Source organism: Hibiscus syriacus, unplaced genomic scaffold (assembly GCF_006381635.1).
Source record: "Hibiscus syriacus cultivar Baekdansim isolate YM2019G1 unplaced genomic scaffold, ASM638163v2 tig00110893_pilon, whole genome shotgun sequence".
Classification (NCBI taxonomy): domain Eukaryota; kingdom Viridiplantae; phylum Streptophyta; class Magnoliopsida; order Malvales; family Malvaceae; genus Hibiscus; species Hibiscus syriacus.
In genome coordinates this window covers 2,036,638-2,062,874 of record NW_024062901.1, presented here as the reverse complement: position 1 = coordinate 2,062,874, position 26,237 = coordinate 2,036,638, and the positions used below count along the sequence as shown (strand labels likewise).

General features: G+C 34.3%; 1 protein-coding gene across 1 annotated transcript; it reads left to right on the top strand.

The window, feature by feature from the left end:
* Positions 1-21,114: 21,114 nt before the first annotated feature.
* LOC120145171 (mavicyanin-like) lies at positions 21,115-22,518 on the top strand. Its single transcript, XM_039159063.1, has 2 exons — positions 21,115-21,342; positions 22,156-22,518. Exons 1-2 carry the CDS (start codon positions 21,162-21,164, stop codon positions 22,488-22,490), a joined length of 516 nt encoding a protein of 171 aa, XP_039014994.1. The 5' UTR covers positions 21,115-21,161; the 3' UTR covers positions 22,491-22,518.
* Positions 22,519-26,237: the final 3,719 nt, after the last annotated feature.

The window sequence follows — 26,237 nt, the reverse complement described above, 5'->3', positions numbered from 1 at the left end:
TAATTTAAATAATATCTAATTATAAATAATATCTAATTAATTTGATTCAAACATTTGCATTTAGTTTTGATATTATTTTAATTAATTAATATTGATTTGGGTTTTAAATAGATTGTGCCTCTTAATATAATTATATTTAAAGGTTAATTCGGTTAATTAATCGATTTCGAATCGAATTAATCGTTAACCGAATTCTAAAAAAATCCTTAATCGTTCTCCGACCGAATTAATTCGGTGGCCGACCGAATTAACCTAACTAATTCGGTTCGATCAATTAATTCGATTAAAACCAAATTTTGAACACCCCTAGCTTCTGCTTCCATTGCTTTACAATCGTACACTTTGAAGTTGCACTTGTTTCAAGAACTTTAAATTAAGTATTTTTTTTCAGTATACATTTTATAGAATTTATTTAAAATAATTGTGATCAATTAAGTAATCCTTGATTGCGGTTATTACTCTAAAATAATTGATGTTAGATTTGTAATTCTAAGACAGATTATCTTGGGCAGTTTTGTCGTTACATCCTTTACTTGGGAAAGATTAGGACAATCCAATTGCAGTACACGGGCACCAATGATCGTCTCTTCTGAGCTTCTAGGTAGGGGTGTAAAAAGTTGATTCGATCTATAAAATTGACTAAAATCGATTCGAGTTAAAATTATTTTTGATTTGCGTTCTGACGATCCGAAACCGACTTGAGTCAGAACTGGTGTTGACTTGAACCCGAGTTTGACCTGTAAATTGTAGATCTGAACCCGACCTGAGAACGACCTAAACCCGAATTAAACCGAAAATATGATACTCGAACTGCATCCGACTGATATGGACCCGAACCCGAGATTGACCTGGTAAATAATGGGTATTATCCGACATGTTTTCAATCTGACTTGTTATGAACCTGACCTGTAATTGACTCAACCTGTAAATAATCCGACATGTTGTTAAAGGGATTTGATATTGTCCAGACTTATAAGTAATAAGTTACAATTAATATAATTATGTTATTTTAAATTTATAATAAACTTATAATAATTAAATTAATATGATTACTTTTTGAAATTTAGTTTTTATATTAATTATAATTTGTATATTATAAATTTGATTTTTATATTAATTCTAATTCTTTATATTATTTATAATTCTTATATTATAAATTTTATTTATAATCACTAAATTAAATTTAAACATTGTCTTATTGAACATGATTTTATTAAATTATATGAATTGAGTTAAAATATTCATAAATCTAATTTATTTTTAATATTAAAATTGATTAATAATTTAAGTATAACTTAACTTAAAATTTTAAAATAAAAATATATATTAGTTAAAATGATGAACTTATTAAAGATTTGAAACTTGAATAACATTACAAATACTAAAACAAAAAATTTATAAATGAAATTAATTTTATTACAGTTGAAAACACTAAAATTACAATAAAATCAATTAAACAAAATAAATTTATGTTGGAATAAATGATCTCAAATCTTATAGCTAAGGTTTTACAAGGCTAAAAGCCTAGCTATACTACTAGAAATATCATCATCGAGCCTTTATACTTAAATGCTATCAACATGTTTAATTATGGGCAACTTTCTAGCTTCAAAAGCTAAAATACCACCAACATAATTCCACATGAGTAACTATTTAGATAAGAATTTATTAGGTTCAAAAATTGATTTAAGTCAGGCAAACAACAATAATTTACAAGGCATCAGTGAATAATAAACAACAGCAACCGGCAAGCATCAATGTATCAATTCAACAAACATCATTGCATCAATTCAGCAAGTATCCTGCATTAAGAATAGTCGACTGTGTTTGATGATAAACTTCTGGTACATAAGGTGCAGTTTATTGTTCAATACATTTGAAACTTCAATGTCAGAATTTTGATCAGAATAACTATCACTGATGCTAGACCTGAAATGAAGCAGCAAGTATCGAGAATATTTAGCCAAAGAATAACTAATAAAAAGTAATCCCTTCAAACCAACACATATAAACGAAAAAACTAATTAAAGCTGGAGCAAAACATACCCACTTAGATCAAGCAATTCTAATCTAGAATAGCTTGAAGCAATAGCAGCAACAGATGCATCGGTGATGTCTGAGCCAAGAACAAGTGAAAGCATTTGCAAGCCCCTGAACAATAGACAACCTTTAATAAACTAGTGATTATTTACCCTCTAAATGTAGAGATCCCTGAAACAAAACATGGCATTGCTAGAAAACTGAACAAAGTGGCTACTCACGGAAAGAACAAAAAGAAGCAAAGTGGATGGTTTTATCAAGAGACTTCAACAAAATCATTTGTCTTTACAAGGAACCATCATCCTCGACTAAAAGTAGAGCACAAGACAGCTTAATTAGAGACATTCTTGCTTGTATGATTTGCGAGTGAGTTTATTTTCACATCTTGAAAGTTGTCAAATAACCTTCAATAAGAAAGATGAACCCTGCAATAGTCCTAAGATTGATTGAATTATAAATAGTACTTGTATCACAACTTATTAATGGATTCGTCCGACAAATACAGGTAATTCATCGACTGCATAAACATCCTGATGCATTTTAGTTCCTCTTATCTGCTTGTTTTATAGGAAAATGTAATGTAAATCCATTCCAAACCAAAGTGTTCAGTTTCCTATCTCTTATGTTTTGTTTCTTTCCTCTCTCTCATTATATACATGCAAAACATACAATACAAAGGCAGCCAGTAGCACAAACCCGAAGCCATTTGCCAATCCCTTCCCTTCTGATGATACTAAATCGTAAGCCTGCACTTTTTATCAAGAACTTGTTAATTTGTTCCATCACCTTTCCATTAATTGAATTGAGCTTTCGAATGAATTAAACCTAAGACAATCCAAAATGACTAAAGCTTGTATAATCCAAATAAACTTGAAATTATAAGGAACCTGAATCTTAGATCAACTTGATCCAGAAATAATAAAAAATCGAGGACACACCAAACCAAACCAACCAAATTGGCCATGCATCATGTGAAAAGCTGTCTTCACATACAACCCTTAACCCTTTGTATAATGCTCTAAACCGACCAAAAATCATTGAAAGTATTCTCAGACAAGAATAAATAATGCATGAACACATGATAAACTAATAAAACAGACTGCTTTCTCAGCTTCCCGTGTTTTTTCTTTCCCATGCATTATCAACCAACACAGAGGTAAATATCATAATTGCATACAACCATTGTAGAAGTACATATAATAATAGAAACAAGGGAAGATCTCAGTTTTCTCATCAATCAATCCAGATTCATTCCATGTAGAAAACACTACAATAATAAAATCTTAAAATGCACCAGATTAATGTTGGGAAGTGCAATTTTAATACAGCTCAAGGAGGATAAGCACAGGAAGACCTGGAGATTCCATAGCAAAGCTACTGAGGCACTTCTAGGTTCGGTCTTTGGTCAAATACTTCCCTAGTTGATTCATCCGGAAATGCATCTGGATAGGTAGCCATAATTTTTGCCTTCATGCTCTTGTAGAAAAACATAAATAACAGGGGGGAGAGACAGAGAGAGAGACTTTCTGGATTAGATAGGATTTAAATATAAGTACGTTGTGCAGACTCAAGTCAGAAAACTGCAATATGTTGAAAAGTATAAATCCATACAGAAAAATAGGCATAGAGGATTCTGGAAAGCAGACTGAGATGCTTATCCTGATATTCAAACATTGCTAATTGAAGCAGGAGTGAAATGTTTATCCTGGCATTTAAACATTGCTAATTGAAGCAGGAACTGTAATTCTAAAAATCACAATCAGTTTATGCTTTCTTTAAGGGGTTATCAAATGTAACTTTTAGGGGAAAATATGTCTATGCTTATTCAATAGAGGTTAGAGAAGGCCTAACAATGCATGGAACGCATCCTTAAGCTACATTTATACAAAAAGTACTAAAAACATTTCCCAATTTCGCTGATATATATCTAACAATACAGAAATGAATATTTATAATTGTCTTAGAGGGTTTTCAGTAGGGTCTTGTTTTATAGAGGTTGTTGGAACTGTGATAGTTATGCTATTGTTTATGAGAGGTCTGGTCGTATAGGGGGTTTGTTTAAGTGTTCTGTAAATTTTATGGTTTTGTTAGTTTGTCTTCTGGTTGTATTTTATGTTCTGTGCCATTGATCAATAAAATCCTAAGGCACTCTATTCCTATCAAAAAAAAAAAAATGAGTCTAGGAAAGCTAGTTGTGCGAACTCTATATTGGCATAGTACAACAGCCAGATAATAAGGCGAAAATAGTTACCATGACCAGTCACTGGACACAATCCCCATAGTCTTGAAAATTATACAAGGAAACTGCAGAGCTTAGATCTGAATAAACATTTAAGAATCTTCACATATATCATACTTTAAATGTCATCAACTCATCATAGAACACTATAAAAAGAAAATAACTTATTTACTGAAAATCTCATATATAGCCAACTAAAAGTTAAAACAATAACTTCTACCTGAGCTTTTGAAAGACATAATCAAGGTCTGACTTCATAGATTTTAACATGCGTGTATTTCTTGAAAAGTCACTGGAAACCTCAGCAAAGCAATGTTCTGAGTACTCGTTAAAATGAGATAAGACCGCATTGCTGTCTTGTAGCCTTCCCAAGCTGCAAGTTATGGCACACAATCAAATTATAAAAAAGACCTATAATAATACAGGAATAAAGATTGCTACTCAAATCTAAGCTACTATTTTTGCAATCTAAATCAAGGAAAAAACATAACAGTATATATAAGATAGTTTGCACTACATTCAATTGTAATAAATCCATAATCGTTTTGGTAGAGTACACTATTCCTGTTTTCTGTCGGGACAAAAATTTATCCACAGAACAAACATGTAAAGTGGATTCAGCTTGATACGTGACTCTTCTAAGTCACTCTCTGGATACATGCCAGGAGCCATACCCTGTTCACTCTAGTCCTCGAGACAAGGGCATGGATATAGAGCATGGACATATGCATTCGTATCTACATAGCATCTCTTCAAATACAAAATAATCACTATTTATTTTAGATTGCAATAGAAAGAAAAAACTCAACTTTGTACAGTTTTACTATGTAATTATGGCAAACAAATGAACTTCTCAACAGAACATACAAAAACGAATTATCATATACGCCGGGAATCAAATCCAAACTTATTAAAAAATATAAATAGAGAAAAAAAAACGTAGAAAGAAAAAAGAAAAGGGGTGTGAGAAAGCAGCCATGGAATCAACAAACGTGAAAAGAGGAAATGTAAAGAGAGAAAGAGATGACAGAAATTTTCTTATTGAATATTGAATAACACTTTACATAAACCTCATAAAAAGTTACGACTTATATAGCCCAAGAAAGCAACAAATCATAACAAACTAATAACAAATACTAACTAATCTTTATTAACATTCTAATATTCTCCCGACTTCTTCAACCTTCTTGATGAAAAGACGAACACTTGAAACGAAGGTGCGATACATCCTTCCGTTCTACTTGAATCGGAAGTGCCGATGCCTCCTTCCGTTCGACTTGACTCGGAAGGGCCGATGCCTCATTCCGTTCGACTTGACTCGGAGGTGCCGATGCTTCCTTCCGTTCGACTTGAATCGGAAGTGCCGATGCTTCCTTCCGTTCGACTTGAATCGGAAGTGCCGATGCCTCCTTCCGTTCGACTTGAATCGGAAACGGAAGTGCCGATGCCTCCTTCCATTCGACTTGAATCGGAAGTGCCGATGCTTCCTTCCGTTCTTGTATTTCTCGACCTTCGATCTCTTGGCCATGATATGGACCAAAGTTATTAACATTGTTTTCATCTGGTGTCAGATGATTAATAGCCCCTGAATCAGGGTACCATGCTGCATTTACATTTCCTGATAAAACAGGTGACCCATGCATAGTAGCAATTGCAGAATTTACCAAAGTTGGAACAGAATTTTGTAGGCAGCCATTGCCAATATTTTGAACTTCAGTATGCTCATAATATCAATGATTAATCGAGGCAAGGTTATTACTCTTAAGACTAAAAACACAATCTAAATCACATCGAACCTGTAGTAGCATCGATTGACTAAGTGACCGATCTTTCCGCATAGTTGACATTGATGACGAGAGCAACCACCATGGCCACGACCTCCTCTTCCTCTATACGGTGGTGTCGATGTGCGAGATTGTTGATAAGATGAATTATTGTTTTGGTTAGAGCCTTGATGATAAGAACCTTGTTGAACCCCTTGATTCTGAACAACTGATGGTGAAGAAAAAGAACTCTGACCTTGAACAATAGCAGTATTACCTTCCACCAATTGAGTTGAGGGGCTTAATGAATTAAAATTTTGACGTTGACAAAGAATTGAACCTGGACTTTGTATCTGACCTTGCGCCAAGTTAACTGAAAATATACTTTGACTTAGTTGATCTTGCTGGCGAGCTTCTGTGTCGAGCAACACACTGCACACCCCATCTAGTTTATACGGTTGTTGACTAGATGTTATGACCGCCACAACCGATTCATATTCTAGAGGCAAACCAGATAATATTGTTGATATGTGCACCGTTTCAGATAAAGTATGCCCACAAATTGCCAAATTATCGTAAATCGCTTGAATCTGGTCAAGATATTCGCGCATGGTGTGATCTCGCTTTCTTAGGCTTTTCAGCGAACAATATAAGTGCATAATCCTGGTGGTGGAAGAAATAGAATACATTTGCTCTAACTTTTGCCAAATATCAAAGGAAGACTTACACCGAACCAAACCTGGTAAAATGGAGGGACTAATTGATGCGAGCAACCAAGATGCCAACGCACAATCTTGCTGCTTGTAGGCGACATATTCTTCATTAAGAATCTTGTTTCCACTGGGTTTTCTTTCTTGAACTAATAATGATAACCAAACTGACCAAGAATCGTTAGAAAAGGAAACCGTGATGAGCAAACAAGATAGCGGCAGAAATATGCAACGTAGTACCATCGGCGACTGAATCTTCTTCATTGCTGGTGGAGAGTCAGGACTAGGCACGAGATGCGGAGACAAGTCCGGTCCGAGTTTAGTCATTTCAGTAGATCTCTGAAAATACTTGAAGAAGAAGAATGCAGTTGAAAAGATAAAACAAGGGGAAAACAAATCTGTTTTCTGCAGAATATGTACACAATAATAGAAGGAAGAAAGCGCAATAACGGAAGATAAAACGATGCCAAGATCTTTTAGCGAATGATACATGTGAGAAAATAGTCATGGAATCAACAAACGTGAAAGGAGGAAATGTAAAAAGAGAAAGAGATGACAGAATTTTTTTTATTGAATATTGAATAACACTCTACATAAATCTCATAAAAAATTATGACTTATATAGCCCAAGTAAGCAATAAATTATAACAAACTAATAATAAATACTAACTAATCTTTATTAATATTCTAATATTCTAATAAGGGGAAAGTAATGAGGAGCTGCAAGTGCCTGAGAAAATTCAAATCATTCGCATCGATTAGGGTTTTGAGCTGACGAGACACCTCGCTCGAAGCTGCTCTTATTGATTCTATTTCTTTCTCGATTTCTGCCATTTATCTTTCGTCTACTATTTTATAGTTGTTATTTGCACCTGAGAGCAAAAAAGTAAAGGATTTAGACGAAAAGTGGCAAATAAGATGGACTCTCTTCCTTTTGGATGCTGAGCGGGCAAGAAAATGGTTTTGGCACGTATTTTCATCCCTATAAAATTTATATTAATAAACTATTTAATTAATATTAAAATAATTATATATTATAATTAATATTAATATAAATTATAGTCTATAAAATTAATATTAATATAAATTATATGTTATAAATTATATAGTATAGTTTATAAACTATAGTTAATATAATTAATATTAATATAATATAGTTTATAAACTATATACTATATTAATATAAATTATAGTTAAGATAATTAACATTAATATAAACTATATAGTACAATAATATAAACTATAGTTTATAAATTATATACACTAGGTTATAAAGTATAAACTATATAGTACACTAATATATAAACTATTGTTTATAAACTATAGGTTACATATATAGTTTATATAACATATAAATAGATTGTATATTTACATATACTATAGGTTATATATATATAGTTTATATATACTATACATAGTTTGTACATACAAATACTATAAGTTACATATATAGTTTACATGTATACATATACTATAGGTTACATATATTAACTATTGTTTATGCACAATGTTTAGGGTTTATAGATTTAAGGTTTAGTATTTAGTTAGGATTTAAGGTTTAGGGTTTTTATAAACTATATAATTTATTACTTCATATAATTTATGCACAGTGTTTTTGTAAACTATATATTTATATAAACTATAGTTTAGGATTTCTATAAACTATAGCTTATATAAATAGTATAAAATATAGTATATAAATATAAACTATAGTATGTAGTATATAAATATAAACTATAATTTTTATATATATATAATATATATACTATATAAATAGTTTATATAGTTCACTAATAAACTATATATATAGGTCATATGTAAACTATATAGTTTACATAGTTTATATATATAGTTTATACATATAGTTCATATATAAACTATATAGTATATATAATTTTAGTTTATATTGTTTATATATAGTTTAAATACTACTATCTATAAACTATATAATTTATATATAATTCCATAAATTAACTCTAAACCTTAAACCATGTATATATATAAACTATATAGTTTATATTAATAAACTATATAATTTATACAATATATATTATTTATAACTATACATAATATATAAATATAAATTGTATAGTTTATACATATTTCATATATAATTTATATATAAACTATATAATTTATATTAATAAACTATGTAGTTTCTATATAGTTCAATAGTTCATATATAAACTATATAGTATTATAGTTTATACATGGTATATATAGTTTATATATAGTATATATATATATAATATATAGTATATAATAATATAAATATAAAATATATAGTTTTATATATATGTAACCCCCTAGACCCGGCCTATGCGTTTCGACTAAGTCTAGTGGATCACATGCATGATTCTTAAAGACATTTTCTGAAACCGTTATTCAATCATTGTAAAATCACAATATAAATGACATGATATTATACTATCAAAACCCAACTTGTAAATATAATACTAATAAGTAATAAATTAATTTAAAACAGGTCTTCAAAATCAAAATCACAATAAACCGAACAGTAATAGTAAAAGTGTCATTATACTAAAATACGATACTTTAAAATAAGGTCCATGTCACCAAAATAAAGTCAACTAGCAAGATAAAACATTACAATCAGATATACTTCAAGAGATATGTTGATCCTCCAAGTGCTCGAACCGAGATATCTAACTAACAATATCTGAAAGGGAAAAAAACATTTTCGAAAGGTGAGCTAGGCTCAATGTGTCCCAATATTACCTTAAAATCACAATAGGTACATTAAACAAATCATAGTCCAGTAAATCTCATAAATTCATAAAAGAGTTTAACCTTTGAAAATCATAGTTTAAACCCTTTTCTTGTACACCTCAGTAGTTCCCAAAACTATTTTCCATATAGCTTACTTTAAGCACACAGCAAAAAGAAAGCCAACCTAAGGATAAGCTTTAGAGCTTGTATCCTTAGGCCCGTAAGTCCAAGTCCATATAGCTTACCCTAAGCAAACAGCAAGGGAAGCCAACCTAATGTATCTTGGGGCCCCAAGAGTCACATTAGGCCCATTCTGTTTATTAGCTTGATCAGAACTATACTATTATAATTCAATCCAAAAGTTCAATTTCACCGTGTCACAAATTCCATAAATCATCACATTAAATTGGTGCATCAATAAAACAGTAACCAAAGAACTCAGTGTACCACATATTAAAACCAATAAAATAGTTCAATAATAATTAGGGAACACACCTCGATAATAGGTTCAAATAGTAGATCTACTGGTTGCTGGTTTCACCATGCTCTGCTACAGTTTTCGAACCTATTTTATAATAACCCTATATTACTTATGGGTAACATAAATAAATCTCTAAAATCATAAAATTTATGGGTCTTACGGGTGAATACTGGCACACGTGGTTTAACTAATCTAGAAGAGCTGGGTCGAACTGTGGAACGATCCAGAGAATCTCTTGTACCTTCAAACAATAATAATTTATCAGCCCCAAATCTTACTTAATTTTTCAAAGCTACAATTCTTAAGTATATAAGTATTTTCAGGATTTGACTATCAATTTGGAGGATTTTGAGTTTGAATTTGGTCAAACGGATTGCGGAATCGAAATCAGGACGTCGAAAAACATAAAGTATGACTTTTTGAAAATTTAAATTCTTGATCAAAGTCAAAGTCAACCACTTTGACCATCGATTTGGAGGCCTTCGGGTTTGAATTCGACGAAACGAACTTCTGAAATGGATTCGGGACGTCGAAAACTATCAGAATAGGTATACTCGGAAAAGATTAACGGTCGTTTAATGGTCGGTCAAAGCCATTTTAAGTTTTGGTCAAAGGAGGTCAACGGTCAACGGTCGGGTCGTTCGGTTCGGGTCAGACCGGTCAAACCGGTTCAGACCGGTTCGAACCGATCAAACTAGTTCAGACCGGTTTGAACCGGTCGAAACCGGTCAAACCGGTTTTCCAGCATCTCACTCTCCCTGCGGCTGGGCGTGTGGCGCGTGAGACCTCCACTGGGGGTCTAACAATTACGGAAAAATTTCCAAAAATTATTTTGAGCGATTTCGAGATACTTACAATGACCGGTTCAAATTTTTGAACGGCGGAGAGCTCGAATTTCAACTCGGCTGAATATTTGACTGCTCCACCTCCTCACACGCCGCCGTCGACGGCGAACAAGGTTGACACCGGCGAACTCGCAACGACACAAGGAACACGATGGTGCAGGAGGTGTCGTAAACGGAGCAACGATCGGTGATGAATTTGAGATTTTCTCGGCGATCGAGCTAAATAAAATGTCGAGACTTTGACTGGAAATTCCCGACGTTTGGCAGCGTTTCGCTTCAATTAATTTGAAGGGTTTGTTTCTCGCTCGATGATGAACACAACGGTGGTTTCAAAACGACGATCGGAATTCGGACGGCGTCGGGATCTAAGTCGGAAACCGGCGTAGGGGGAAAGGAATTTGGGAGTGTGGTTTTCTGTTTTTGAAACAGAAATCACACGTATATAACATATAACCCCAAACTTACCTAACGTTTTTGGTTAAATTCAGGGCTTAGTCCCTAAATTTTCTTTAACTCTAAAACAAGCTCCAAGTTTTAAAATCTTTCAATTTAGTCCCCAAATATTTTCTAATTTTCACAATTAACCTTCAATTTCAATTAAATACTATTTTGTAAATATTCGAGTTGTTACAATTCTCCCCCTCTACAAGAAATTTCGTCCTCGAAATTTACCTTATAAGAATAGTTGAGGAAACTGAGCCTCCATTGACTCCAATGTCTCCCAAGTAGCTTCTGAGGGGCCTCGGTTACTCCATTGAACTTTGACCATTGTAATACGCCTATTCTGAAGAACTCGCTCATCTCTTTCTAAGATCTGGATGGACTCCTCCTCATATGACAAATCAGGTCTCAGCTTTACCTCATCAACTTGAATGATGTGATCTGGATCTGGACGGTATCGCCTTAACATAGACACATGAAAAACATCATGAATACGACTAAGATGGGAAGGCAACTCAAGCTGATAAGCAACAGGTCCAACTTTCTTCAGAATACGATACGGCCCAATAAATCGCGGACTCAGTTTACCCTTACGTCCAAATCTCAATACTTTCTTCCATGGAGATACCTTGAGAAAAACCTGATCTTCAACGTCAAACTATATATCCTTCCTCCTTTGATCTGCATAAGATTTCTGCCTATCAAATGCCTCTTTCAGACGGTCATGGATCAATCTGACTGTGTCTTCCGTCTCCCGCACTAACTCAGGTCCCAAAGTCTTCCTATCACGCAACTCAGTCCAACAAATCGGGGTGCGACACCTACGCCCATAGAGTGCTTCATAGGGTGCCATATGAATGCTGGTCTAGTAACTGTTATTATAAGCGAATTCAGCCAAAGGCAAAAAGTTCTCCCAACTACCATGAAAATCAATTACACAACCCCGTAACATATCCTCCAGAATCTGAATTACTCTCTCAGATTGACCATCAGTTTGTGGGTAGAAGGAGGTACTATAATCCAATCTCGTACCCAAAGCCGTATGAAGCGCCTTCCAAAATCTTGTAGTAAATCTCGGATCTCGATCTGAAATGATAGATAACGGAACACCATGCAATCTAACAATCTCTGAAATATACAACCTCGCCAACTTGTCCAACGTATAATTTACCCGTACAGGAATGAAGTGAGCTGACTTTGTAAGTCTGTCAACAATCACCCAAATTGAGTCTTTTTTTGAAGGAGTCATAGGTAAACCAGTAACAAAATCCATAGTAATACGCTCCCATTTCCATTCAGGAATCTTGATAGGTTGTAACAAACCTGATGGATGTTGATGTTCCGCCTTAACTTGCTGACAAGTCAAACACCTCGCCACAAAATTCGAGATGTCCTTCTTCATGCCGACCCAATGATACCTCTCTCTCAAATTCTGATACATCTTATCTCCACCGGGGTGCATAGCATATGGACTACTATGAGCCTCCATAAGGATAGTCTGCCTCAACTCAGCATCATCAGACACACAATACCGACCTTTGAAGCATAAAACTTCATTATGATCAAGGGCGTAATTTGAGCTTGTCCCTTGCTCTACTTGCTCAAAGATGGAAATCAAGGAGCTATCAAGGGGCAGCTTAGCTTTGATCTCATCAACCAAGGTTGGCTTAACTTGTAATTCTGCTAACAGAGTGCCATCGTCATATAAATTCATCCTGGCCATTAAAGATCTCAACTCTGTTACCGCCTTTCGACTCAAAGCATCCGCTACAATATTAGCTTTACCATGGTGATAATCAATCACGTAATCATAATCCTTTAGAAGCTCTAGCCAGCGTTGCTGTCTCAAATTAAGCTCCTTTTGGGTCAGAAGATACTTTAAACTCTTATGATCCGTGAAAATGTAACACTTCTCTCCATAAAGATAGTGTCTCCAAATCTTCAAGGCAAAAATCACTGCTGCTAACTCCAAATCATGAGTAGGATAATTACACTCATGCGGTCGCAGCTGACGGGATGCATAAGCCACCACCTTACTTTCCTACATTAGAACACAGCCGAGTCCTGAGTGTGACGCATCACTATACACTGTAAAATCCTTCCCGTACTCTGGTTGAATCAATAATGGTGCTTGAGTCAATACCGCCTTTAATTTCTCAAAGCTCTCCTGTTGTGCCTCACCCCAGTCAAACGGTACATTCTTCCTTAACAAATTTGTCAAAGGAGAAGCAATGATCGAGAAGCCCTCAACAAAACGTCGATAATAACCAGCCAAGCCCAAGAAACTGTGAATTTCAGAGATATTCTTGGGTCGTTTCCAATTCACAATAGCCTCGATCTTGCTTGGATCGACCTGAATACCTCGCGCAGAAATAATATGCCCCAGAAACGACACTTCTTGAAGCCAAAATTCACACTTGCTTAGTTTGGCATATAGACGATGCTCTCTCAAAGTCCGCAAAATGATCTTCAAATGCTCGTCATGCTCTGCCTCAGTACGAGAATAGATCAGAATATCATCAATAAAGACCACCACAAATTGATCCAAATATGGTCGGAACACCCTATTCATCAAATCCATGAAAGCTGCAAGAGCATTCATCAAACCAAAAGGCATCACTAAGAATTCATAATGACCATATCTAGTGCGAATGGCCGTCTTTGCAACATCAGATCCTTTAACTTTCAATTGATAATACCCCGAACGAAGATCAATCTTAGAGAATACAGTAGCTCCTCGCAACTGATCAAATAAGTCATCAATCCTGGGTAGTGGATATTTATTCTTGACCGTCATCTGGTTCAACTTCCGATAGTCAATACATAATCTTAGTGACCCATCCTTCTTTTTCACGAACAGAACTGGATCTCCCCATGGTAAAGTACTATGCCAAATAAATCCTCGATCGAATAATTCTTGCAATTGGACCTTCAACTCCTTAAGTTCTTTTGGAGCCATGCGATAAGTTGCCATAGAAATAGGTGCAGATCCCGGATAAGTCTCTATCTCGAACTCTACCTCTCTATCAGGAGGTAAACCAGGCAACTCCTCTGGAAAGACATCAGGAAACTCGCTAACTGTACGGATCTCTTCGATCGTGGATAATGAACCTTTAGTGTTCAAAATACAAGCAATGAAAGTCTCATATCCCTTCCGGATCATACGATCAATTTCCATTGCTGAAACTATATTGGAGAGATAGCCACGCCGTTCACCAATTAACATAATAGTCCGACCATCTGAAGTCTTTAGAGTAGCCCGCTTGTATTAGCAATCCAGATTTACCTTGTGTTTATTCAACCAATCCATCCCAAGAATTAGATCGAACTCCTCTAAAGGAAGCTCCATAAGATCAGCGAGAAAAATTTCTCCCTGAACCTCGAGAGGACAACGCCGAAATACTTTATTCACTAATACCGCTTGTCCTACTGGACTCGTAACTGTAACAGTATTTTCAGTGTTCTCGATCAGAATCTGAAGGTTTCGAGATATCGAGCTCGATACATAGGAGTGAGTGGAGCCATTGTCCAGTAATGCAAAGTATGGGATAGAATAAATAGTAAATGTACATGCAATAACCTCAGGCTCATCTTTGTCATCCCGACGTCTAGTGGCATAAACCAAAGCTGGCTGTCTAGCCTCAGAAACTGTTGGCCCTCTATTTTGCTGAGGTCGGGCTCTACTGTCAGTCATGGACGCTGAACCACGAGCCTTTACTTGGCTACGATCTCTAATTGGAGTCTGTACTGTAGTCTGAGAACGTACAGGAGTCTGGGTAGCGGTCTGCTCAAACAAAGCTAGTTGAGGACAATCCCTCCAATAATGACCACTAGATCCACACTGATAGCAAAGACCCATCTTCTTACGACACTTTCCTGTGTGTTGTTTACCGCAATACTCACAGAGGAACCCATGATAATACGACGAGGAACCACCTCGACTGCCAACTAACGGTGAGGACGCTGCAGGCCTGAAACGTGTATTGTTTCTCTGAGGGACTGAAGTACGAGTCCTTTTCCCGGACTGTGCTGATGACTCCATCGGGCCTGAAAATTTCTTAGATCGTTCATGTTCAACACGCTCTCTACCAGAAGCTAAAACCTCCACCTCTTCAGCATCTTTGGCTCTGCCCACCAGCACATCAAATATCTCATCCTGATGGGTTACAACTTGTCTACGCAGCTCGTATCTGAGTCCAAGGGAAAATTTACTACATCGATCTCTCTCAGTAGGTACCATACTGAATCCATACTTCAGCAACTTCAAGAACTCGATTTCATACTCAGAAACAGTCATGTCTCCCTGAACCAGGTCTTGAAACTGCTGACGTCTCTGAGCTAAGTAGCGCTCTCCCAGAAAACGACTTTGAAAGCGATCCTTAAATAAATTCCAGGTCAAACGATCGGTAGGAACACTACTGGTCACTGACTCCCACCAAGTGTAGGGATTACCATCTAACATCGCCACAACACCCTGATATCTCTTAGTTAAGTCTAAACCCAACTGATCCATGCATCTCTCTGTATCCTGTAGCCAATCCTCAACTTCAGTAGGAGCTCCACCAATCTGTCCCCCAAAAGTTCTAACTCCATTGGCAATCAAAGTCTATGAAATAGGAACCTCGGATACAACACCAGTAGCTCTGACTACTCCCTGTATTAATTACAGAAACTGTCTACCAAAATTCTCATCCAATGCAACTCTGGTAGGCTCGGACTCAATATTCGTCGCTCCTATGATTGGTGTAGTCATGCCAATACCAGCGGCAGGAGGCAGATTCGTTGGGGTCGTAGGAGCATGATCACCTATCGGAGATGGGGGATCTACCCGTATCTCATCGATCAGATCTGCAAATCTAGCCACTCGACCTCGTCCACGGCTAGTTCGACGACCACGTCTAGCACTCATTTTTTTGGTGGATCTCGAGTTTACTACAAGAGATAAAACTTAGGGTTAGACAAGCACTTGGAGTCTCGAACACAGTTAAAATCTTAATAACTTGTGACATGGCCTTCGTAACTTGTTTTCTAAAATATTTCAAAACCATATTTTTAATGTGGACTCATACACAGTCCGAGGGTTAAAAAACAAAAGCTCTGATACCAATAAATGTAACCCCCTAGACCCGGCCTATGCGTTTCGACTAAGTCTAGTGGATCACATACATGATTCTTAAAGACATTTTCTGAAACCGTTATTCAATCATTGTAAAATCACATTATAAATGACATGATATTATACTATCAAAACCCAACTTGTAAATATAATACTAATAAGTAATAAATTAATTTAAAACAAGCCTTCAAAATCAAAATCACAATAAACCAAACAGTAATAGTAAAAGTGTCATCATACTAAAATACGATACTTTAAAATAAGGTCAATGTCACCAAAATAAAGTCAACTAGCAAGATAAAACATTACAATCAGATATACTTCAAGAGATATGTTGATCCTCCAAGTGCTCGAACCGAGATATCTAACCAACAGTATCTGAAAGGGAAAAAAACATTTTCGAAAGGTGAGCTAGGCTCAGTGTGTCCCAATATTACCTTAAAATCAACATAGGTACATTAAACAAATCATAGTCCAGTAAATCTCATAAATTCATAAAAGAGTTTAACTTTTGAAAATCATAGTTTAAACCCTTTTCTTGTACACCATCAGTAGTTCCCAAAACTATTTTCCATATAGCTTACTTTAAGCACATAGCAAAAAGAAAGCCAACCTAAGGATAAGCTTTAGAGCTTGTATCCTTAGTCCCGTAAGTCCAAGTCCATATAGCTTACCCTAAGCACACAGCAAGGGAAGCCAACCTAATGTATCTTGGGGCCCCAAGAGTCACATTAGGCCCATTCTGTTTATTAGCTTGATCAGATCTATACTATTGTAATTCAATCCAAAAGTTCAATTTCACCGTGTCACAAATTCCATAAATCATCACATTAAATTAGTGCATCAATAAAACAGTAACCAAAGAACTCAGTGTACCTTATATTAAAACCAATAAAACAGTTCAGTAATAATTAGGGAACACACCTCGATAATAGGTTCAAATAGTAGATCTACTGATTGCTGGTTTCACCACGCCCTGCTACAGTTTTCGAACCTATTTTATAATAACCCTATATTACTTATGGGTAACATAAATAAATCTCTAAAATCATAAAATTTATGGGTTTTATGGGTGAATACTGGCACACGTGGTTTAACTGATCTAGAAGAGCTGGGTCGAACTGTGGAACGATCCAGAGAATCTCTTGTACCTTCAAACAATAATAATTTATCAGCCCCAAATCTTACTTAATTGTTCAAAGCTAAAATTCTTAAGTATATAAGTATTTTCAGGATTTGACAATCAATTTGGAGGATTTCGAGTTTGAATTTGGTTAAACGGATTGCGGAATCGGAATCAGGACGTCGAAAAATATAAAGTATGACTTTTCAAAAATTTAAATTCTTGGTCAAAGTCAAAGTCAACCACTTTGACCGTCAATTTGGAGGCCTTCGGGTTAGAATTTGACGAAGCGGACTTCGGAAACGGATTTGGAACGTCGAAAACTATCAGAATAGGTATACTCGGAAAAGATTAACGGTCGTTTAATGGTCAGTCAAAGCCATTTTAAGTTTTGGTCAAAGGAGGTCAACGGTCACGGACAACGGTCGGGTCAAAGGTCGGGTCGGGTTGGGTCGGGTCGGTCGGGTCAATTCGGGTCAGACCGGTTTTCCAGCATCTCACTCTCCCTGCGGCGACGCGTGTGGCGCGTGAGACCTCCTCCGGGGGTCTAAAAATTATGGAAAATTTTCCAAAAATTATTTTGAGCGATTTCGAGATACTTACAACGATCGGTTCAAATTTTTGAACGGCGGAGAGCTCGAATTTCAACTCGGCCGAATCTTTGACTACTCCACCTCCTCACGCGCCGCCGCCGACTGCGAACAAGGTTGACACTGGCGAACTCGCAACGACACAAGGAACACGATGGTGCAGGAGGTGTCGTAAACGGAGCAACGATCGGTGAAGAATTTGAGATTTTCCCGGCGATCGAGCTTAATAAAACGTCGAGACTTTGACTTGAAATTCCCGACGTTTGGCAGCGTTTCGCTTTAATTAATTTGAAGGGTTTGTTTCTCGCTCGATGATGAACACAACGGTGGTTTCAAAACGACGATCGAAATTCGGACGGCGTCGGGATCTAAGTCGGAAACCGGCATAGGGGGAAAGGAATTTGGGAGTGTGGTTTTCTGTTTTTGAAACAGAAACCACACGTATATAACATATAACCCCAAACTTACCTAACTTTTTTGGTTAAATTCAGGGCTTAGTCCCTGAATTTTCTTTAACTCTAAAATAAGCTCCAAGTTTTAAAATCTTTCAATTTAGTCCCCAAATTTTCACCAATTTTCACAATTAACCTCCAATTTCAATTAAATACTATTTTGTAAATATTCGGATTGTTACAATATATAATACATATACTTTATATATAAACTATATAGTTTATATTATATATATATTATAGTTGTTTCAATTTTTTCTCAACTTTTGAAATGAATGCAATTTAGTCCATTTTACAGTATTTTTTTACATTTTGTAATAATTTCGATTTGATCCCTTTGTGTTGTTTAATTTATTTAAATTTTAATTTGTAATTTCATATTTGTTCAATTTAGTCCTTAAAATTATATTTGCATATGAAATTGACCTATACTTATTACTTATTTCTAATTTTTTAGTTGGCCCATAACTTTTTAAATGGTATAATTTAGTACTTTGTTGTATTAATTTAAACCTCACAATTTAAAATTATTTCAATTTGATCCCTCATCAATGTGTGTTGTTTAATTTATTTAAAATTTTATTTGTAATTTCATATTTGGTCAAATTATATTTGCATCTGAAATTGACTCATACTTATTTCTATTTTTAGTTGGTCCATAACTTTTTAAATGGGTATAATTTAGTATTTTTTGCATTAATTTAAACCTCACAATTTAAAATTATTTCGATTTGATCCCTCATCAATGTGTGTTGTTTAATTTATTTAAATTTTTATTTGTAATTTCATATTTTATCAATTTAGTCCTCCAAATTATATTTGCATCTGAAATTGACCCATACTTATTACTTATTTATATTTTTTAATTGGCTCATAACTTTTTTAATGGGTATAATTTAGTATTTTTTGTATTAATTTCAACCACACAATTTAAAATTGTTTCGATTTGATCACTCATCAATGTGTGTTGTTTAATTTATTTAAATTTTAATTTGTAATTTCATATTTGTTCAATTTAATTCTTAAATTTGTATTTTTCATAAAATTGAACCATGATTATTTATATTCTTAGTAATTTACTCTAAATCATATACAATTAAAAATTACAATTCAATGTTCGCAAAAGACGAAAATAATTAATCCAAAAATAAAAATTAACCCGATTTGAACTCAATTTGTATTTGATAGAGATCCGACATGAATTTTATATGCCAATGATGTGACCCGATCTGAACGAGATCGCCTGAAGTCCGTCCGAACCTGAATTAACCTGCTTTTTAACTGCTCCGGACCTGAACTGGCATCGATCCGAACTGAAAGTAACCCGACCTGAACCCGAACTGTACCTAGTGTCAAATCAACCTGAAAATGATCCGACCTGATTTGACCTGGACCTGACCTGATCCGAGTCGAATCATCAAATTTACTTGACTTGACCTGTATCCGATTTTATCCGATCTGACAGGATCTGACTGAAACCTGAACGATTACCCGATTTTACATCCCTACTTCTAGGAAAGCCCCTATTATTGCAGAAAGGCATGAACTACACAACGTTAGTATCTTGTATTCTTGAATCCTTTCGAGTTTTCTAAGTAGTAAAAGTTAGTGATGTTCTCTTTAGAGGATTCGTATGTGTGTGTTATTAATGGTTCAAAAAACTCTAAATAAACATTATTTTACAATCAAAAGAAAGTATCTTGTATTCTCATTTTGTGTTAATTATGTTTGCATGGGGTATATATTTTATCACATCATAGGATTACTCTGCGCCTTGCTATGCACTTGGGTCCTCCCCCACCCCCACACCACATCAAACTCCACAAGGAGAAAGAGGAGCAAGAGCCTGCAAATCATATCATAGGGGAAGATGGAACAAATTTTAATTAAGAATTGATAAATGTTAAGCTGGAACTATAGAAGACTTATGGGTAAGTGGGGTACCTTTATTTAACTCGCTTTAGGTCTACGTTCACTTTCTAATTGGAGTTGTCTAAATGTTGAACCATCCAACCCAAAAACAACCAACCTCTTCTATATCAAAGTATTTAATTTATACTTTGTGCCCACGTTGTCTACTCCTTATCACATAAAGGTATCAAAGACTTTATATACTTGTATCTTTTGTTTGAAGCATCCCCTACCTTCAATCATTGTCCAAACCACATTCATTAACTATACAACTCTTCCTTTCACTGCTCAGAGCTCGGAATCCATTTATTCTAATGATTCAGTGCCAGTTGTATTTTATGATTATCTTTGTTCACTATTTGATGTTTGAATTATATCGATTTTCTCATGATCGTAATATCAAATTCGATTTAAATGTGATTTTCAAAGAAAATTTCAAGGTGAGTCTAATAAGAAGAGGGTACATGTGATGTTTTTTTGACAGCTTTCTTTGCATAAATTGGGACGAAAATAATAGTGTCAAAATAAATTAAAAAAAATCAAATTTCTAAATGAAAACAAATGTATAATTCAGGGATCAAATTGTGAATTAAACATTTATCATTTTTTCATTTATTAAAAATAATTGATGATGACATATCCCCCAACTAGTTGACGCTAAAATCATAGTACATCCGACTTTCCAAAAAAGAAATCATCATTTTCGTTGCTTTCAAAGCCATGGAAGACAAGATTGTTTGTTATGTTAGATTCCCAGTTATCATTCTTATGATCTTGTTTTCGTTCTTCAACGGTGCCGTATCTGAAGTTTACAACGTTGGCGACGAAAACGGATGGAACTCGGAGGTTGACTATGCGTCCTGGACGGCGAAATACAATTTCACCGTCGGCGACATACTAGGTATGCCACTGACTGCTCCTTTCAAACCCATTTTTCCGATTTGATTTTCCGGCTATGTGTTTGACAAGGTTTGCAATTAAGCTAGTGGTGCAATTGTACATCAACTCATCCCAGAAACTTATAATTCCATTCTGGACTCCTAAAAAATCCCGACTTCGGTCGAGATTTTTTAATACAAAAATCAAGGGTGTAAAATGTAAATCAACGTGTTTGGTTCGTTTAGTGTGTATGAATATGTTTATTTAACATTTGACAATATTTTCATTCATATCTTCGTTAATATGTTCGTTTAGTGTTTATGAATATATTTATTTAAGGTATGGCAATATTTTCATTTATATCTTCGCTAATATGTTTATTTAGTGTTAATTGAAACGTTTTTATGATCTGGAATTTGATAGTTTATTTTCAAGTTAGAGAAAAATAGTACAATTAAACTACTAGTCTTTAAGTTTCTTATACTTTATAGTTTGAACTCTATAGTTCGCCATGTGCTCAATTTAATTCTTATATTTACCGGTTTTAATTTTTTTTTAAAAAAAAAGAGAACCAAGTAAATGAGGTTATAAAAGATTTGATAAACAAGCTTATAAATGAGTTTGTTTATGAACATAAACGAGTCGAATACACTTTTATTCGTGTTTTTTCGTTTATTAAATGAACATAAAAGTTTTGTTCACACTTGTTTATTTAAGTTAATAAATGAATATAATATGAACTATTCACAAACAATTCATCAAAGGCTCTATTCATTTGCATCCCTATTCAAAATACGTCAACATATGCTAACCTGTGTGTCCATATGTGTTGTAGAGTTCAAATATAACAAGGGGCAACACAATGCCTTTGAAGTGACGGAATCTACGTATCGAACATGTGAATCGAGCAGTGGAGTTTTAGCAAAGTACGAGAGTGGTGAAGATAAAGTGAAACTGAATGAATCAAAGAAATATTGGTTCGTCTGCAATGTAACTGGTCATTGCCTTGGCGGAATGAGGTTTGGGATCCAAGTCAAAGCAGGACACAACACCACCACTAATTCGGAGCCAGTTCCATCGGTCAATTCTGCCTGTATTTCTGCTTTTGACTCATGGAGTTTTGGTATTTGCCTTTTTGCATTTGGGATTCTGCTGTGTTTGTTTTCTTGATCTGTGATTGCTGTTTAGGTACCCTATTTTTTTTCCAACCATTTATGTGCCAGGGTCTGCCCCTATATTATTGGCAAATTTATGCAGTCACTTGACACGCATGGTCTGGGTCAATAGGGTTTCAAAATTTCTGATTCTTTGGTTACTTTTGGGTTAGATCCTTTCTTATCTGTATTTATCAAGAAGGAAAAAAACTGCTACAAACAAAACAAATATCCAACAAAAAAAAAATACCCTACAATGAATAGCCCAGCTCTCACAAAGCTCTCTATTTACATTATTCCTCCCATCAATTTTTCTATGTACAAGCTTAATCCGAACAATATCACAAATAACATAAAAGATAACATGATGATCCCAAGACACGCCACATAATTGTCTAGCATTCCTCTCTTCCCAAGTACAATATATTAGAGCATTACGAACTACCTTAAGAATAAGGGAAATCAACGACTTACCCCTAAGGTAGACCGTAGCTCAAACAAGCTCCTCCTCCCAACTCATTACCGCCCTGCGAAGGTTACAACGAGCTAGGATAGACTCCTAATGTAACACCCCCAACCCGTACTCGATCCGGATACGAGTCCGAGGTGTCACATTGACTTTTAAAAACATTTATTTGTATAAAATAGTGAATAATTTTAAACTTTCACTATATAAGACTGGATAATTTACATAAAATAAAATCATAAGATTTTATAAAACTTATTGGCGCATAACGGATTCAAATATTTATTTACATGCCAACTACAATTAGTATTAAAATACTTACTATTCAATTCTTTTCTGATTTGATCTTTGGAAAGGAGAAACGAACATGTCTTGCTTAACTTTTATCATTCTTCTTCTTCTCGGAACCTACGTGTGAAACAATCATGCTAAGTCGTTGACTTAGTGAGGCATGTAAAACATGTAATAAAAACCATAGAACATTTCATATAACAAAATGCATACATGCAAAAATACCATCAATATTAACCTCAATATTATTATCATGATCTCTATCATTCTCAACATTAATATCATTATCATGATCTCTATCATTATCAACATCAATATCATTATCATTATCATGATCTCTATCATTATCATGAACCCATTTAAAACATGTCATCTTGTACTTAACATTGGTAACATATCATATAATATATTTCACCAAGCAATATATGCAGTATCACATATAAATCTTGTAATGTATTTCATATAACCAAGCATATGCATCACATACAGTGTATTTATGTTATCTCTTTAATATCTCATGTACTAGTCCATGCATACTTTTGATATCTTTTGTAGGCCCATGTACAATACTGATTTAGTGTAAACAATAATTGATATCATATAATAATGCAAACACTTTTGATATCTTTTATAATCCCATGTACAATACTGATATCTTTTATAAGCCCATGTATTAACCCATGTACAATACTGAGAACTTAAGGTATGTGAGTACTTTGAGGTTGTGCACACATATGATGTCACCACAACTCGTATAAACTGTGTCCCGAAGGACCTATCATCCCGAAGGATGTAATCTGTGTCCTGAAGGACCTGTCATCCCGAAGGATGTAATCTGTGTCCCGAAGAACCTGTCATAAATCTCGAAGGACATATGTAACCCTCGACTCTTGGCATGCCAACTATACCCCTAGCTCTCATATCACATATCATGGCATTATCATTTATAACAGTTCACATCATTTGTATCATTCTTGTATGATCTCATAAATCATTGTGTAATATTCTTCTATGATCTCATAGATCATTTTTCATATAACCCATATCACATAGGTTCATATCATACCACATATATCACATGTGCATGTAATCATGTAGATCGTATCATATAACTTATATTATTTCTCATGTGTTCATATAAACACGTATGTCATATCTTGCTCACATATGAATGTATTCACATATATTAGATTCACGTATCTCATATTTTATTCTCATAAGTTCACGTCGATCGTGTCACATAAAATAACATGTCAAACATATCACATATAATAACATATGACACATATACTCATTTTCATGTACTCATGCACACATAAGCATCATATCAATCACATGCTTGTACTTATGGAATCATTCATTCCAGCATGGGAAATAGACTTATCGCAAATCCTACCCAATGATGTATAAAACATCAATATATAATGTTATGCATGCATCACAATCAAATAACATTTTAGGAGTCACTTCTTACCATAATAACTCCGTCACTGGCTCATCGCAAGCCAATGTTTATTCTATAGCATAAATACAAATTAAACTTGCACTCACCTTGACAATTTATATATCCCAAAAGATGTTCTTCACTATAATCCACAACAACCCTTTTATACTTGACTTGTCTTAATCACATATCAATCACGATATGTACAAATCACAATTTTATAACAATACATATGTTAGTATTATACTAACATAAACACATCTCCAAAACAAAATCCATAATATACTTGAAACTCATTTTCTATCAAAATACTTAACTCTTAATAATTCCTTTTAATATTGACACTAACTTTTCCAATTTATATAAAATGGCCATTCACCATTTTATCACTTAAATTTTAAATACTAAAAATTCCAGAAATTCCAGTAATGAAAATATTACCAACCAATTACTTTTAAAAAGGTATAATTACCTTTAAGCACCCCAACTACGTAATTGTTGCATTTAAATCAACAATCTTTTTAAACTTCCAAAATGGTCATATTTCACATCCAAATGCTCATTTCAATCCCAAAACAACAATTTCCATCATATTACATCAACTATTAGACAATTATACAATTATTCCCAACTTTTCCAAAATTACCAAATTGGTCCCCAAACTTTTCAAAAATTACAAAATGGTCCCCACATTTTTACAAGGCTTGTAGAATACTTTCTACATCATTTCTAGACCTTATATAATTTTTCTCATCCTTTAAGACCAAAGCCTAATGGTTTAAAGTTCAAAAACAAGGTTTTTCATGATTTTAATCGATTTTGATTCGATTCAAGCATGAAATCAACTTTCAATCAACCTTATAACATCTCTACAATCAAGTTCCTAATCAAATCTCATCAGAACACAAAGTTCTCCAACTTATAATTTAGCTGAATTTTACAGAATTATTTCTAGAAAGATTGAACATGTTCTAATCATCATACAAGCTTGAATATGAATCTACAACCTCAAAAACATCAAGATTCATCATCAATTTCATGATCCCTTATATGAACACAAACTGTCGAATTTGAGATCTTTGAAATCCATCAAGATTAGAAAGAAATATTAGTACCAAATAATAGCGTTTTTCGCGTAGATCACTTTCCTATTTCACGGCATAACTCCAATTCTAAAGGAATTGGCTCAAAAATTGAAAATAAAATATTTTCTTACCTTGGAAGCTATCTCACGTGAAGTTGCTGGAGAAGATGAACATTGACATGATATTTCTTCATCTTTCTTAATTAATAATGAATTAAAAATTCATTAAATGTCAAATTACCACTTTACCCTTAAAATCAAAATATCCATACTAATTTATCCTTAATGAACTTGATATTTAAATTGATACCAAGTTACAACAACCATATCATCTTTCAATAGTCAAAGATAGACAAAATATTTTCCCTCTTTACCATTTTGACCTTGTAATTTCCAAAAATTACAATTCAGTCACCTTAATCCAACAGTTCAAATTAAACATAGAATTAAACCATTAAATATTATTTCCAACATTTAA

Coding starts and splice junctions, on each gene's coding strand:
- LOC120145171 (XM_039159063.1), top strand. CDS start 21,162: ATGGAAGACAAGATTGTTTGTTATGTTAGATTCCCAGTTATCATTCTT. Junction 21,343..22,155: donor CACCGTCGGCGACATACTAG/GTATGCCACTGA, acceptor TATGTGTTGTAG/AGTTCAAATATAACAAGGGG.